This window comes from Oncorhynchus mykiss, chromosome 28, assembly GCF_057628025.1.
Source record: "Oncorhynchus mykiss isolate SJ-2025 chromosome 28, ASM5762802v1, whole genome shotgun sequence".
NCBI classification, from domain to species: domain Eukaryota; kingdom Metazoa; phylum Chordata; class Actinopteri; order Salmoniformes; family Salmonidae; genus Oncorhynchus; species Oncorhynchus mykiss.
The window spans coordinates 40,670,001-40,687,500 of record NC_143049.1 but is presented as its reverse complement, the minus strand read 5'-3'; the positions used below and the strand labels follow the sequence as shown (position 1 = coordinate 40,687,500).

General features: G+C 45.5%; 1 protein-coding gene across 1 annotated transcript in view; it reads right to left on the bottom strand.

Annotated features, from left to right (window-relative positions):
* The window catches only part of LOC118944840 (receptor-type tyrosine-protein phosphatase mu), a 539,275-nt gene that overhangs the window by 5,572 nt on the left and 516,203 nt on the right, over positions 1 to 17,500 (bottom strand). The window contains exons 30-32 of the mRNA XM_090225625.1: positions 15,725 to 15,898; positions 14,255 to 14,386; positions 852 to 977 (exon numbers count right to left, since the gene is read on the bottom strand). Coding sequence (XP_090081751.1) covers positions 852 to 977; positions 14,255 to 14,386; positions 15,725 to 15,898 — 432 coding nt within the window. The remainder of the gene's footprint in view (positions 1 to 851; positions 978 to 14,254; positions 14,387 to 15,724; positions 15,899 to 17,500) is intronic.

Sequence of the window (17,500 nt, the reverse complement as noted above, 5' to 3'; positions counted from 1 at the left end):
TAATAACAGACAGACAGGTGGGTACAGGTTAATAAACAGACAGACAGGTTAATAAACAGACAGACGGGTGTGTACAGGTTAAGAAACAGACAGACAGGTGGATACAGGTTAACAAACAGAAAGACAGGTAGATACAGGTTAATAACAGACAGACAGGTTGATATAGGTTAACAAACAGACAGACAGGTTGATAGAGGTTAATAACAGACAGACAGGTTGATATAGGTTAACAAACAGACATACAGGTGGATACAGGTTAATAACAGACAGACAGGTTAATAACAGACAGACAGGTGGATACAGGTTAATAAACAGACAGACAGGTTAATAACAGACAGACAGGTGGAAATAGGTTCATAAACAGACAGACAGGTAGCTGACAAGTCATTTTTAAGTGTGTTTGCATGTACAGCTGGAAGTATGTTAGTGTAAGGAGGTAGCAGCTAAGGTCAGCTGTGTCAGATAAGGTAGTTAGGGTCAGGTAAGGTAGTTAGGGTCAGGTGTGTCAGGTAAGGTAGTTAGGGTCAGGTGTGTCAGGTAAGGTAGTTAGGGCAGGTAAGGTAGTTAGGGTCAGGTGTGTCAGGTAAGGTAGTTAGGGTCAGGTAAGGTAGTTAGGGCCAGGTGTGTCAGGTAAGGTAGTTAGGGTCAGGTGTGTCAGGTAAGGTAGGTAGGGTCAGGTAAGGTAGTTAGGGTCAGGTAAGGTAGTTAGCGTCAGGTGTGTCAGGTAAGGTAGTTAGGGTCAGGTGTGTCAGATAAGGTAGTTAGGGTCAGGTGAGGTAGTTAGGCTCAGGTGTGTCAGGTAAGGTAATCAGTAGTTAGTTGTCCCATAGACCCATGGTGTGTGTGCGTACTCGTGCTGCGTTGTAGATCCTGAATATTCTACTGATTATGTCTTCCTCCAGGTCAGCTGATACAAACTCCACCTGGATTGGCCCCTGGCGATGCACCCCGTTCTCTGGCCAGTACTGAGGACATAGCTAACACACACACACGCACACACGCACACACGCACACACACGCACACACACGCACGCACACACACACACACACAAAGGACAGGGAGAGAAAAACAACAACTTTGAGGTGGAACAGGAACCAAAACGTTTGACAAATATCTCTTAAGAATGAGTGGCATTTCCCAGATCTTGGAGCAACGTAAGCTGGGCAACAGCACAGGAGAGGCTGTCTTCTTCTCTCTGACAATTTTGAAAAAATTAATAAAAAAAAAAAATAGTTCCCGGGGAGGGTCAGGTAAAAACTCTCGCTCACGTGGAACGTCAAAAGGAAAACTGAAGCGTAAAGCAGACAACGCTGAGACCGTCGTTTTAAACCATCTGGAATTGAACCGATAAAGCCCAACTTAAGCAACCCAAGGTAGTGGCCTTTTTATCGATTGATGCTTTGTGTAGTGTTATATAAAAACAGAAACCTTGGTCTGCTAATATCTTTCATTCTCCCCTTCTGCATGTTCATTCTATATTTTATTTCTCTCCTGTCACCCTTTCATGTCCCAGGTATGAGTCTTCTCAACAAAAAAAAAAAAAAACTAAAAAATCCATCTTTCGTTCTATTCAAACCTCCAGGAAAACCAGAGTTGCTTTATTTGTAAGAGAATACATGATCAAAAGATGTTCTGGAAGAGAATGGAAGCGCTCTGAATGTGATACAGAATGTGGATGATCAATTCGTTGCTTTGACAGTTTAGTTTTCAACTGTTAAGAGTAGTGAACCCACGAGAAAGGCTCATACAGTAGGAGCTGGAAATACCCCATGTACACTTACCTCTGGAGAGACTGCTGAGGTAGAAACAAGACAACATGACCCTGTATACTGTACGGTGTATTACTTAGACAACATGACCCTGTATACTGTACGGTGTATTACTTAGACAACATGACCCTGTATACTGTACGGTTTATCACATAGACAACATGACCCTGTATACTGTACGGTATATTACTTAGACAACATGACCCTGTATACTGTACGGTGTATTACATAGACAACATGACCCTGTATACTGTACGGTTTATCACATAGACAACATGACCCTGTATACTGTACGGTGTATTACATAGACAACATGACCCTGTATACTGTACGGTGTATTACTTAGACAACATGACCCTGTATACTGTACGGTATATTACTTAGACAACATGACCCTTTATACTGTACAGTATATTACTTAGACAACATGACCCTGTATACTGTACGGTGTATTACTTAGACAACATGACCCTGTATACTGTACGGTGTATTACTTAGACAACATGACCCTGTATACTGTACGGTGTATTACATAGACAACATGACCCTGTATACTGTACGGTGTATTACATAGACAACATGACCCTGTATACTGTACGGTTTATCACATAGACAACATGACCCTGTATACTGTACGGTATATCACATAGACAACATGCACACACAGCAGAATAGTTTACTAAGAGAAATGGAGTGATGCACACACACACACACACACACACACACACACACAAAGAGATTGCAGAAATACAGATGGAAGAAAACCTCCTATCTCTGCCTCCTCTGAGAGCCAATCAGAAACCTCCTATCTCTGCCTCCTCTGAGAGCCAATCAGAATTTGACAAATTCAACCGCTGAAAAACAAAGATGCTGATGGAGAAAAAGTTACTCTCTAATCTCTCTCCCCCCTCCCCCCTCCCTCCCTCAGTCCCCCCCCCCCCCCCCCCCATCGCTCCACCTGAGCTACAGTGAGAATATTGAATGAAAGGCCCTGCCAGCGTGTGTGTCTGTGTGTCAGCCAGTCAGCTAGTCAGTCAGTCACACAGGGAGAGAGGGGAGAAAGCGGCGAGAGCAGCCCAGCCAGAGGCTTTTGATCTTTGGGTGTGATGACAGGGCCTGGAGCCTGGAGCTCCCGGAGAGAACATCCAAAGATAGATCGCCCAACCGACATCTATAACTCTGTCCCATCTATAACCCTGTCCCATCTATAACCCTGTCCTATCTATAACCCTGTCCCATCTATGACCCTGTCCTGTCCCATCTATAACCCTGTCCAATCTATAACCCTGTCCCATCTATAACCCTGTCCCATCTATAACCCTGTCCTGTCCCATCTATAACCCTGTCCAATCTATAACCCTGTCCCATCTATAACCGTGTCCCATCTATAACCCTGTCCAATCTATAACTCTGTCCTCTCCTGTCTATAACCCTGTCCCATCTATAACCCTGTCCTGTCCCAGCTATAACCCTGTCCCATCTATAACCCTGTCCCATCTATGACCCTGTCCCATCTATAACCCTGTCCCATCTATAACCCTGTCCCATCTATAACCCTGTCCAATCTATAACTCTGTCCTGTCCTGTCTATGACCCTGTCCCATCTATAACCCTGTCCCATCTATAACCCTGTCCCATCTATAACCATGTCCTGTCCCATCTATAACCCTGTCCTGTCCCATCTATAACCCTGTCCCATCTATAACCCTGTCCAATCTATAACTCTGTCCTCTCCTGTCTATAACCCTGTCCCATCTATAACCCTGTCCAATCTATAACTCTGTCCTCTCCTGTCTATAACCCTGTCCCATCTATAACCCTGTCCTGTCCCAGCTATAACCCTGTCCCATCTATAACCCTGTCCCATCTATGACCCTGTCCCATCTATAACCCTGTCCCATCTATAACCCTGTCCCATCTATAACCCTGTCCAAGCTATAACTCTGTCCTGTCCTGTCTATGACCCTGTCCCATCTATAACCCTGTCCCATCTATAACCCTGTCCCATCTATAACCATGTCCTGTCCCATCTATAACCCTGTCCTGTCCCATCTATAACCCTGTCCCATCTATAACCATGTCCTGTCCCATCTATAACCCTGTCCTGTCCCATCTATAACCCTGTCCTCTCTATAACCCTGTCCCATCTATAACCCTGTCCCATCTATAACCATGTCCCATCTATAACCCTGTCCCAACTATAACCATGTCCCATCTATAACCATGTCCCATCTATAACCCTGTCCTGTCCTGTCTATGACCATGTCCTATCTATAACCACGTCCCATCTATAACCCTGTCCCATCTATAACCCTGTCCCATCTATAACCCTGTCCTGTCCCACCTATAACCCTGTCCCGTCTATAACCATGTCCTGTCCCATCTATAACCCTGTCCCATCTATAACCCTCTCCCATCTATAACCCTGTCCCGTCTATATACCTGTCCCATCTATAACCCTGTCCCATCTATAACCCTGTCCCATCTATAACCCTGTCCCATCTATAACCCTGTCCTATCTATAACCCTGTCCCATCTATGACCCTGTCCTGTCCCATCTATAACCCTGTCCAATCTATAACCCTGTCCCATCTATAACCCTGTCCCATCTATAACCCTGTCCTGTCCCATCTATAACCCTGTCCAATCTATAACCCTGTCCCATCTATAACCGTGTCCCATCTATAACCCTGTCCAATCTATAACTCTGTCCTCTCCTGTCTATAACCCTGTCCCATCTATAACCCTGTCCTGTCCCAGCTATAACCCTGTCCCATCTATAACCCTGTCCCATCTATGACCCTGTCCCATCTATAACCCTGTCCCATCTATAACCCTGTCCCATCTATAACCCTGTCCAATCTATAACTCTGTCCTGTCCTGTCTATGACCCTGTCCCATCTATAACCCTGTCCCATCTATAACCCTGTCCCATCTATAACCATGTCCTGTCCCATCTATAACCCTGTCCTGTCCCATCTATAACCCTGTCCCATCTATAACCCTGTCCAATCTATAACTCTGTCCTCTCCTGTCTATAACCCTGTCCCATCTATAACCCTGTCCAATCTATAACTCTGTCCTCTCCTGTCTATAACCCTGTCCCATCTATAACCCTGTCCTGTCCCAGCTATAACCCTGTCCCATCTATAACCCTGTCCCATCTATGACCCTGTCCCATCTATAACCCTGTCCCATCTATAACCCTGTCCCATCTATAACCCTGTCCAAGCTATAACTCTGTCCTGTCCTGTCTATGACCCTGTCCCATCTATAACCCTGTCCCATCTATAACCCTGTCCCATCTATAACCATGTCCTGTCCCATCTATAACCCTGTCCTGTCCCATCTATAACCCTGTCCCATCTATAACCATGTCCTGTCCCATCTATAACCCTGTCCTGTCCCATCTATAACCCTGTCCTCTCTATAACCCTGTCCCATCTATAACCCTGTCCCATCTATAACCATGTCCCATCTATAACCCTGTCCCAACTATAACCATGTCCCATCTATAACCATGTCCCATCTATAACCCTGTCCTGTCCTGTCTATGACCATGTCCTATCTATAACCACGTCCCATCTATAACCCTGTCCCATCTATAACCCTGTCCCATCTATAACCCTGTCCTGTCCCACCTATAACCCTGTCCCGTCTATAACCATGTCCTGTCCCATCTATAACCCTGTCCCATCTATAACCCTCTCCCATCTATAACCCTGTCCCGTCTATATACCTGTCCCATCTATAACCCTGTCCCATCTATAACCCTGTCCCATCTATAACCCTGTCCCATCTATAACCCTGTCCTATCTATAACCCTGTCCCATCTATGACCCTGTCCTGTCCCATCTATAACCCTGTCCAATCTATAACCCTGTCCCATCTATAACCCTGTCCCATCTATAACCCTGTCCTGTCCCATCTATAACCCTGTCCAATCTATAACCCTGTCCCATCTATAACCGTGTCCCATCTATAACCCTGTCCAATCTATAACTCTGTCCTCTCCTGTCTATAACCCTGTCCCATCTATAACCCTGTCCTGTCCCAGCTATAACCCTGTCCCATCTATAACCCTGTCCCATCTATGACCCTGTCCCATCTATAACCCTGTCCCATCTATAACCCTGTCCCATCTATAACCCTGTCCAATCTATAACTCTGTCCTGTCCTGTCTATGACCCTGTCCCATCTATAACCCTGTCCCATCTATAACCCTGTCCCATCTATAACCATGTCCTGTCCCATCTATAACCCTGTCCTGTCCCATCTATAACCCTGTCCCATCTATAACCCTGTCCAATCTATAACTCTGTCCTCTCCTGTCTATAACCCTGTCCCATCTATAACCCTGTCCAATCTATAACTCTGTCCTCTCCTGTCTATAACCCTGTCCCATCTATAACCCTGTCCTGTCCCAGCTATAACCCTGTCCCATCTATAACCCTGTCCCATCTATGACCCTGTCCCATCTATAACCCTGTCCCATCTATAACCCTGTCCCATCTATAACCCTGTCCAAGCTATAACTCTGTCCTGTCCTGTCTATGACCCTGTCCCATCTATAACCCTGTCCCATCTATAACCCTGTCCCATCTATAACCATGTCCTGTCCCATCTATAACCCTGTCCTGTCCCATCTATAACCCTGTCCCATCTATAACCATGTCCTGTCCCATCTATAACCCTGTCCTGTCCCATCTATAACCCTGTCCTCTCTATAACCCTGTCCCATCTATAACCCTGTCCCATCTATAACCATGTCCCATCTATAACCCTGTCCCAACTATAACCATGTCCCATCTATAACCATGTCCCATCTATAACCCTGTCCTGTCCTGTCTATGACCATGTCCTATCTATAACCACGTCCCATCTATAACCCTGTCCCATCTATAACCCTGTCCCATCTATAACCCTGTCCTGTCCCACCTATAACCCTGTCCCGTCTATAACCATGTCCTGTCCCATCTATAACCCTGTCCCATCTATAACCCTCTCCCATCTATAACCCTGTCCCGTCTATATACCTGTCCCATCTATAACCCTGTCCCATCTATAACCCTGTCCCATCTATAACCCTGTCCCATCTATAACCCTGTCCTATCTATAACCCTGTCCCATCTATGACCCTGTCCTGTCCCATCTATAACCCTGTCCAATCTATAACCCTGTCCCATCTATAACCCTGTCCCATCTATAACCCTGTCCTGTCCCATCTATAACCCTGTCCAATCTATAACCCTGTCCCATCTATAACCGTGTCCCATCTATAACCCTGTCCAATCTATAACTCTGTCCTCTCCTGTCTATAACCCTGTCCCATCTATAACCCTGTCCTGTCCCAGCTATAACCCTGTCCCATCTATAACCCTGTCCCATCTATGACCCTGTCCCATCTATAACCCTGTCCCATCTATAACCCTGTCCCATCTATAACCCTGTCCAATCTATAACTCTGTCCTGTCCTGTCTATGACCCTGTCCCATCTATAACCCTGTCCCATCTATAACCCTGTCCCATCTATAACCATGTCCTGTCCCATCTATAACCCTGTCCTGTCCCATCTATAACCCTGTCCCATCTATAACCCTGTCCAATCTATAACTCTGTCCTCTCCTGTCTATAACCCTGTCCCATCTATAACCCTGTCCAATCTATAACTCTGTCCTCTCCTGTCTATAACCCTGTCCCATCTATAACCCTGTCCTGTCCCAGCTATAACCCTGTCCCATCTATAACCCTGTCCCATCTATGACCCTGTCCCATCTATAACCCTGTCCCATCTATAACCCTGTCCCATCTATAACCCTGTCCAAGCTATAACTCTGTCCTGTCCTGTCTATGACCCTGTCCCATCTATAACCCTGTCCCATCTATAACCCTGTCCCATCTATAACCATGTCCTGTCCCATCTATAACCCTGTCCTGTCCCATCTATAACCCTGTCCCATCTATAACCATGTCCTGTCCCATCTATAACCCTGTCCTGTCCCATCTATAACCCTGTCCTCTCTATAACCCTGTCCCATCTATAACCCTGTCCCATCTATAACCATGTCCCATCTATAACCCTGTCCCAACTATAACCATGTCCCATCTATAACCATGTCCCATCTATAACCCTGTCCTGTCCTGTCTATGACCATGTCCTATCTATAACCACGTCCCATCTATAACCCTGTCCCATCTATAACCCTGTCCCATCTATAACCCTGTCCTGTCCCACCTATAACCCTGTCCCGTCTATAACCATGTCCTGTCCCATCTATAACCCTGTCCCATCTATAACCCTCTCCCATCTATAACCCTGTCCCGTCTATATACCTGTCCCATCTATAACCCTGTCCCATCTATAACCCTGTCCCATCTATAACCCTGTCCTGTCCTGTCTATGACCCTGTCCCATCTATAACCCTGTCCTGTCCCATCTATAACCCTGTCCTATCTATAACCCTGTCCCATCTATAACCATGTCCCATCTATAACCCTGTCCAATCTATATACAGTGCCTTGCGAAAGTATTCGGCCCCCTTGAACTTTGCGACCTTTTGCCACATTTCAGGCTTCAAACATAAAGATATAAAACTGTATTTTTTGTGAAGAATCAACAACAAGTGGGACACAATCATGAAGTGGAACCCTGTCCCATCTATAACAATGTCCCATCTATAAGCCTGTCCTATCTATAACCCTGTCCTGTCCTGTCTATGACCCTGTCCCATCTATAACCCTGTCCCATCTATAACCATGTCCCATCTTTCTGACTGATGCTGAGGTTGTCCATCTATAACCCTGTCCTATCTATAACCCTGTAATGTCCTGTCTATGACCCTGTCCTATCTATAACCCTGTCCCATCTATAACCATGTCCCATCTATAACCCTGTCCCATCTATAACCCTGTCCCATCTATAACCCTGTCCCATCTATAACCATGTCCCATCTATAACCATGTCCCATCTTTAACCCTGTCCCATCTATAACCATGTCCCATCTATAACCCTGTCCCATCTATAACCCTGTCCCATCTATAACCCTGTCCCATCTATAACCCTGTCCCATCTATAACCATGTCCTGTCTATGACCCTGTCCTATCTATAACCCTGTCCCATCTATAACCATGTCCCATCTATAACCCTGTCCCATCTATAACCCTGTCCCATCTATAACCCTGTCCCATCTATAACCCTGTCCCATCTATAACCCTGTCCCATCTATAACCATGTCCCATCTATAACCATGTCCCATCTATAACCCTGTCCCATCTATAACCCTGTCCCATCTATAATCCTGTCCCATCTATAACCCTGTCCTCTCTATAACCCTGTCCCATCTATAACCCTGTCCCATCTATAACCCTGTCCCATCTATAACCATGTCCTGTCTATAACCCTGTCCCATCTATATACCTGTCCCATCTATAACCCTGTCCCATCTATAACCCTGTCCCATCTATAACCCTGTCCCATCTATTACCCTGTCCCATCTATAACCCTGTCCCATCTATAACCCTGTCCCATCTATAACCCTGTCCCATCTATAACCCTGTCCTGTCATATCTATAACCCTGTCCCATCTATAACCCTGTCCTGTCCCATCTATAACCCTGTCCCATCTATAACCCTGTCCCATCTATAACCCTGTCCCATCTATAACCCTGTCCCATCTATAACCATGTCCCATCTTTCTGACTGATGCTGAGGTTGTCCATCTATAACTCTTTTTGAATTCTTTATCATTATTGACCATCTATCCTATCCTATCTCCTCTGCCTATCCAATCCTATCTATCCTATATCCTATCATATCTATCCAATCTAATCTATCCCATCTATCATATCTATCCTATCCTATCTCCTCTGCCTATCCAATCCTATCTATCCTATATCCTATCATATCTATCCTATCTAATCTATCCCATCTATCATATATATCATATATATCCTATCCTATCTATCATTTACTAAACTATCTGTCCATCATATCTATCCTATCTATATATCCTATCCTGTGCTATCCTATATATCCTATCCTGTCCTGTCTTATATATCCTATCTATAGTGCATTCGGAAAGTACTCAGACCTCATTTTCTACATTTTGTTACGCAATTATTTTAAAATGGAATTAATCGTTTTTTCCACCCGCATCAATCTACACCCAATACCCGTAATGACAGGGCCTTGGTCAGGGAGGTGACCAAGAATTTGATGGTCACTCTGACTGAGCTCCAGAGTTCCTCTGTGGAGATGGGAGAACCTTCTAGAAGGACAACCATCTTTTCAGCACTCCACCAATCAGGCCTTTATGGTAGAGTGGCCATACGGAAGCCACTCCTCAGTAAAGGACACATGACAGCCCACCTGGAAACCAACATTTAACTTTTTGGCATGAATGCCAAGCATCACGTCTGGAGGAAACCTGGCACCATCACTACGGTGAAGCATAGTGGTGGCAGCATCATGTTGTGGGGATGTTTTTCAGCAGCAGGGACTGGGAGACTTCTCAGGGTCGAAGGAAAGATGAACGGAGCAAAGTTCAGAGAGATCTTTGATGAAAACCTGCTCCAGAGCGCTCTGAATGTCCTGATTCCAGGCTGTGTGCTTAGGGTCATTGTCCAGTTGGAAGGTGAACCTTTGCACTGGTCTGAGGTCATGAGTGCTCTGGAGCAGGGCTGGGGGTCTGAATACTTTCTGAATGCACTGTATCCTATCCTATCCTATATACCAAAGCTATCCTAACCTATCTCATCTATCTAATCTATCATATATTTCCTATCTATATATCCTATCTATATATCCTATCTATCTATCTATCTATCTATCTATCTATCTATCTATCTATCTATCTATCTATCTATCTATCTATCTATCTATCTATCTATCTATCTATCTATCTATCTATCTATCTATCTATCTACAGTGGCTTGCGAAAGTATTCACCCCCTTTGGCATTTTTCCGAATTTGTTGCCTTACAACCTGGAATTAAAATAGATATTTGGGGGGATTTGTATCATTTGATTTACACAACATGCCTACCACTTTGAAGATGCAAAATATTTTTTCTTGTGAAACAAACAAAAAACTGAAAACTTGAGCGTGCATAACTATTCACCCCTCCCAAAGTCAATAGTTTGTAGAGCCATCTTTTGCAGCAATTATAGCTGCAAATCTCTTCGAGTATGTCTCTATAAGCTTGGCACATCTAGCCACTGGGATTTTTGCCCATTCTTCAAGGCAAAACTGCTCCAACTCCTTCAAGTTGGATGGGTTCCACTTGTGTACAGCAATCTTTAAGTCATACCACAGATTCTCAATTGGATTGAGGTCTGGGCTTTGACTAGGCCATTCGAAGACATTTACATGTTTCCTTTGAACCACTCAAGTGTTGCTTTAGCAGTATGCTTAGGGTCACTGTCCAGCTGGAAGGTGAACCTCAGTCCTAGTCTCAAATCTCTGGAAGACAAACATTCATCCATCATTCCTTCAATTCTGACCAGTTTCCCAGTCCCTGCTGATGAAAAACGTCCCCACAGCAGGATGCTGCCATCACCCTGCTTCACTGTGGGGATGGTGTTCTCAGGGTGATGAGAGGTGTTGTGTTTGCACCAGACATAACATTTTCCTTGATGTCCAATATGCTCATCTGACCAGAGTACCTTCTTCCATATGTTTGGGGAGTCTCCCACAAGCCATTTGGCGAACACCAAACGTGTTTGCTTATTTCTTTCTTTAAGCAACAGCTTTTTCTGGCCACTCTTTCGTAAAGCCCAGCTCTGTGGAGTGCACGACTTAAAGTGGTCCTATGGACAGATACTCCAATCTCCTCTGTGGAGCTTTGCAGCACTTTCAGGGTTATCTTTGGTCTTTTTGTTGCCTCTGATTAATGCCCTCCTTGCCTGGTCTGTGAGTTTTGATGGGCAGCCCTCTCTTGGCAGGTTTGTTGTGGTGCCATTTTCTTTTAATAACGGATGTAATGGTGCTCCGTGGAATGTTCAAAGTTTCGGATATTTTTTTATAATCCAACCCAGGACCTGTTTGGAGAGCACCTTGGTCTTCATGGTGCTGCTTGCTTGGTGGTGCCCCTTGCTTAGTGGTGAGGCAGACTCTGGGACCTTTCAGAACAGGTGCATATATACTGAGATCATGTGACACTTAGATTGCACACAGGTGGACTTTATTTAACTAATTATGTGACTTCTGAAGGTAATTGGTTGCACCAGATCTTATTTAGGGGCTTCATAGCAAAGAGGGTGAAGACATATATATATATATATTTCATTTCACCAATTTGGACAATTTTGTGTGTGTCCATTACATGAAATCCAAATAAAAATCTATTTAAATTACAGGTTGTTAATGCAACAAAATAGGAAAAGCGCCAAGGGGGATGACATTATAAAGAGAAACCCAGGCCAAACCCAGGACAGACCTAGGACAGACCCAGAGGAACCCCAGGACAGACCCAGAACAGACCCAGGACAGACCCAGGACAGACCCAGGGGAGTCCTAGGACAGTGTGAATATACACACACCACTTTTCCGTTTTTTATGTTTTTGAATTTTTTGAAACAAGTTATTTTTTCTTCATTTCACTTCACCAATTCGGACTATTTTGTGTATGTCCATTACATGAAATCCATATAAAAATAAATGTAATTTACAGTTTGTAAAACAACAAAATAGGAAAAACGCCAAGAATACTTTTTCATGGCACTGTATCTGTCTATTCTATCTACAGTAGCTCTAATGTATTCTACACGTGCTCCTTCTCTTGCCATGTCCTACCTCACTCCACATTTCTGGTGCCTGATATCTTTCTCTAATAAAACTTTTTAGGGATAGGGGGCAGTATTCAGAAGTTTGGATGACTGAGGAGCCCAAAGTAAACTGCCTGTTACTCAGGCCCAGAAGCTAGAATATGCATCCAGGGGAAAATAAATTGAGGTAATTTGAAACACACATTTTTAGGACCCAGATTGCAGTTGCTATGGCTTCCACAAGATGTCAACAGTCTTCAGAAATTGTTCAATGTTTTTTTTTTTTTGTTAAGAAATATCGTTGTTTTTATCCGGTATTAGAAACAGTTTATTCCGTCTTAAATTTGATCGATTATTTACATTTTAGGGTACCTGAGGTTGGATTACAAAACGTTGTTTGAAATGTTTGGACCAAGTTTACAGGTTACTTCCTATATTCCTTTATAGGCATGTTGGGCGAGCTGGAACAAGTGCATTTCTGAATCAAACGCGCCAAATAAACTGACATTTTGGGATATAAAGAAGGACTTTATCAAACAACACGACCATTCATCGTGTAACTGGGACATTTGGGATTGCAAAAAGATGAAGATCTTCAAAGGTAAGATATTTATTTTATAGCTATTTCTGACTTTCGTGATGCATCTGTTTGGCTAGAAAATGATTGTGCCGAGCTCCGGTGAGGGTTATTCATCTCCTGTATTGACTATACTATTTTCATCTTAAAATGTATGATTTATTTACACATTAGGGTACCTGAGGATTGATTAGGAACGTTGTTTGACATGTTTGGACCAAGTTTATGGGTAACATATGGGATTCATTGTGTGTGCATTTTGAACGAGGTGAAACCGGTGGATTAATGAATGAAGCGCGCCAAACAAAACATACTTTTATGGGATATAAAGAAGGACTTTATCGAACAAAAGGACCATTTGTTATGTAGCTGGGACCCCTGGGATTGCAACCAGATGAAGAGCTTCAAAGGTAAGGGATTTAGTTTATCTCTATTTCTGACTTTCGTGGCATCTGCTTGGCTGGATAATGTTTTTCATGCGGGGCGCTGTCCTCAGATAATCGCATGGTGTGCTTTCGCCGTAAAGCCTTTTTGAAATCTGACAACGCGGCTGGATTAACAAGAAGTTTATCTTTTCAATCATGAAAGTTTTAATATTACGATTTCTGTAATTTGAATTTGGCGCTCTGCAATTTCACCGGATGTTGTCGAGGTGGGTCGCTTGAGGCACGCAACAAGAGACTGAATGTCTCTGTCCTTGTGGGGTGTGTGTGTGTCGGAAGTTATGAGTCCTTGTGTGTGTTCTAGGCCTTTTGTAGACACACAAAGCTATTCTTTAATTTTTCTCTTAGCTGGAGTCTTACATACAAGGTCCTATTCACGGAAAAAAAACTACTTCAGATGCTGTCTATTTCACAGTCCATTTCAGACAATATACTAACTCCCATAGAATTGTGTGTATGTGTACATATGGGCAAATGCATTTGTGTGTGTCTGTGTGTGTTAGTGTGTGTGTGTGGTGTGTGTGTGTGTCTGTGTGTGTGTGTGTCTGTGTGTGTTAGTGTGTGTGTGTCCGTGTGTGTGTGTGTGTGTGGTGTGTGTGTGTGTGTGTGTGTGTGTGTGTGTGTGTGTGTGTGTGTTTGTGTCTGTGTGTGTGTGTGTGTGTTTGTGTGTGTCTGTGTGTGTGTCTGTGTGTGTGTACCTGTGCTGGGTCGACGTCATTGAGCATCACTATGGAGGTGCAGTGGTAGTCCAACACCAGCCTCCAGAAATCCTTCACTGTGTTGGGTAGAGGATGCTGGGTCACGATGAACGCTGACGGCTGCTTATAACTCTACATGAGGGAGGGAGAGAGAGGCCGGGGGGGGAGGGGTAGGGAGGGAGGGGGAGGGGGAGGGAGCGGGAGAGAGGCAGGGAGGGAGGGAGAGGGAGGGAGAGAGGGAGGAAGAGGGAGAGGGAGAGGGAGAGGGAGGGGGAGAGAGAGAGGGAGATCGAGAGAAAGAGGGAGAGGGAGGGGGAGAGAGGGAGAGCGAGAGAAAGAGGTAGGGGAGGGAGGGGGAGAGAGAGAGGGAGATCGAGAGAAAGAGGGAGAGGGAGGGGGAGAGAGGGAGAGCGAGAGAAAGAGGTAGGGGAGGGAGGGGGAGAGAGAGAAAGAGGTAGGGGGAGGGAGGGGAAGAGAACGAGAGAGAGAAAGAGGTATGGGGAGGGAGGGGGAGAGAGAGAGAAAGAGGTATGGGGAGGGGGAGAGAGAGAGAAAGAGGTAGGGGGAGGGAGGGGGAGAGAACGAGAGAGAGAAAGAGGTATGGGGAGGGAGGGGGAGAGAGAGAGAGAGGAAGAGGTATGGGGAGGGAGGGGGAGGGAGGGGGAGAGAGAGAGGAAGAGGGAGGGGGAGGGAGGGGGAGAGAGAGAGGAAGAGGGAGGGGGAGAGAGAAAGAGGTATGGGGAGGGAGGGGGAGAGAGAGAGAGAGAGAGAGAGAGGGAGGGGGAGGGAGGGAGGGGGAGAGAGAAAGAGAGAGGGAGGGGAGGGAGGGGGAGAGAGAAAGAGAGAGGGAGGGGGAGGGAGGGGGAGAGAGAGAGAAAGAGGTAGGGGGAGGGAGGGGGAGGGAGAGGGAGAGAGAGAGAAAGAGGTAGGGGGAGGGAGGGGGAGAGAGGGAGGGGGAGGGAGGGGGAGAGAGAGAGAAAGAGGTAGGGGGAGGGAGGGGGAGAGAGAGAGAGAGAAAGAGGTAGGGGGAGGTAGGGAGAGGGAGGGGGAGGGAGGGGGAGAGAACGAGAGAGAGAAAGAGGTATGGAGAGGTAGGGGGAGAGAGAGAGAAAGAGGTATGGAGAGGTAGGGGGAGGTAGGGAGAGGGAGGGGGAGGGAGGGGGAGATTTTAATTAAACTCCTAACGACTATTTCCATTGACTACAGGTTTTTCTCCTTTTCTAGATATTGAGAGGATAGCCTGGACCCAGATCTGATTTTATGTTGTCTTGATAATTCCTGTGGTCATGGCAACACAGCACAAACAGATCTGAGAACAGACTACTGAGAGTTCAGTCCTTACGTCCATGAGTGCAGCATTGCAGTGTGTGTGTGTGTGTGTGTATGTGTGTGTGTGTGTGTGTGTGTGTGTGTGTGTGTATGCAGTGTGTGTATGCAGTGTGTGTGTGTGTGTGTGTGTGTGTGACATACGTCCATAAGAGCAGCGTTGATGTAGTTGGAGCTCTCTCCGTCGATGGTGATGAGGAAGGGCAGACAGCGGTCAGGAGGAAGAACATCCATACAGCGGTTCTTCTCGTGGTTCCTGGGGAGCAGGGCGATACTACAGTCCTCCACCCGCAACGTAGGAGTCACCATGTTCAAAGTCTGGAGAGAGAGACAGTAGAGGTTACAGTGGGTTACAGGGTGATACAGTGGGTTATAGAGTGATACAGTGGGTTACAGAGCGATACAGTGGGTTACAAGGCAATACAGTGGGTTCCATTATGTTACAGTGGGTTACAGTGGGTTACAGTGGGTTACAAGGCAATACAGGGGGTTACAGAGTGATACAGTGGGTTACAGAGCGATACAGTGGGTTACAAGGCAATACAGTGGGTTACAGAGTGATACAGTGGGTTACAGAGCGATACAGTGGGTTACAGAGCGATACAGTGGGTTACAAGGCAATATGGGGAGCAGGGCGATACTACAGTCCTCCACCCGCAACGTAGGAGTCACCATGTTCAAAGTCTGGAGAGAGAGACAGTAGAGGTTACAGTGGGTTACAGGGTGATACAGTGTGTTATAGAGTGATACAGTGGGTTACAGAGCGATACAGTGGGTTACAAGGCAATACAGTGGGTTCCATTATGTTACAGTGGGTTACAGTGGGTTACAGTGGGTTACAAGGCAATACAGGGGGTTACAGAGTGATACAGTGGGTTACAGAGCGATACAGTGGGTTACAAGGCAATACAGTGGGTTACAGAGTGATACAGTGGGTTACAGAGCGATACAGTGGGTTACAGAGCGATACAGTGGGTTACAAGGCAATACAGTGGGTTACAGAGTGATACAGTGGGTTACAGAGCGATACAGTGGGTTACAGAGCGATACAGTGGGTTACAAGGCAATACAGTGGGTTACAGAGCAATACAGTGGGTTACAGTGGGTTACAGAGCGATACAGTGGGTTACAGAGTGATACAGTGGGTTACAGAGTGATACAGTGGGTTACAGTGGGTTACAATGGGCTAAAGTGTTTTAATGTGCGATACAGTGGGTTACAGTAGGTTACAGGGCGATACAGTGGGTTACAAGGCGATACAGTGGGTTAAAGGTTGATGTAGTGGGTTATATTGGATTACATGGCATTACAGTGTGTTACAGTAGGTACAGTAGGTTACAGGGCGATACAATGGGTACAGTGTGTTACAGTAGGTACAGTGTGTTACAGTAGGTACAGTGGGCTACAGTAGGTAGAGTGTGTTACAGTAGGTACAGTGGGTTACAGTAGGTACAGTGTGTTACAGTGTGTTACAGTGGGTTACAGTAGGTAGAGTGCATTACATTGTCTTACAGGGAGATACCGTGGGTTACAGTAGGTTACAGTGGGTTACATTATGTTACAGTGGGTTACAGTGGGTTACAGTGGGTTACAAGGCAATACAGTGGGCTACAGTATGTTACAGTGGGTTACAGTGGGTTACAAGGCAATACAGTGGGTTACAGAGTGATACAGTGGGTTACAGAGCGATACAGTGGGTTACAGAGCGATACAGTGGGTTACAAGGCAATACAGTGGGTTACAGAGCGATACAGTAGGTTACAGTGGGTTACAGAGCGATACACCTGCTTCTACACCTGCATTGCTTGCTGTTTGGGGTTTTAGGCTGGGTTTCTGTACAGCACTCTGAGATATCAGCTGATGTACGAAGGGCTATATAAATAAATTTGATTTGATTTGATTTACAGTGGGTTACAGAGC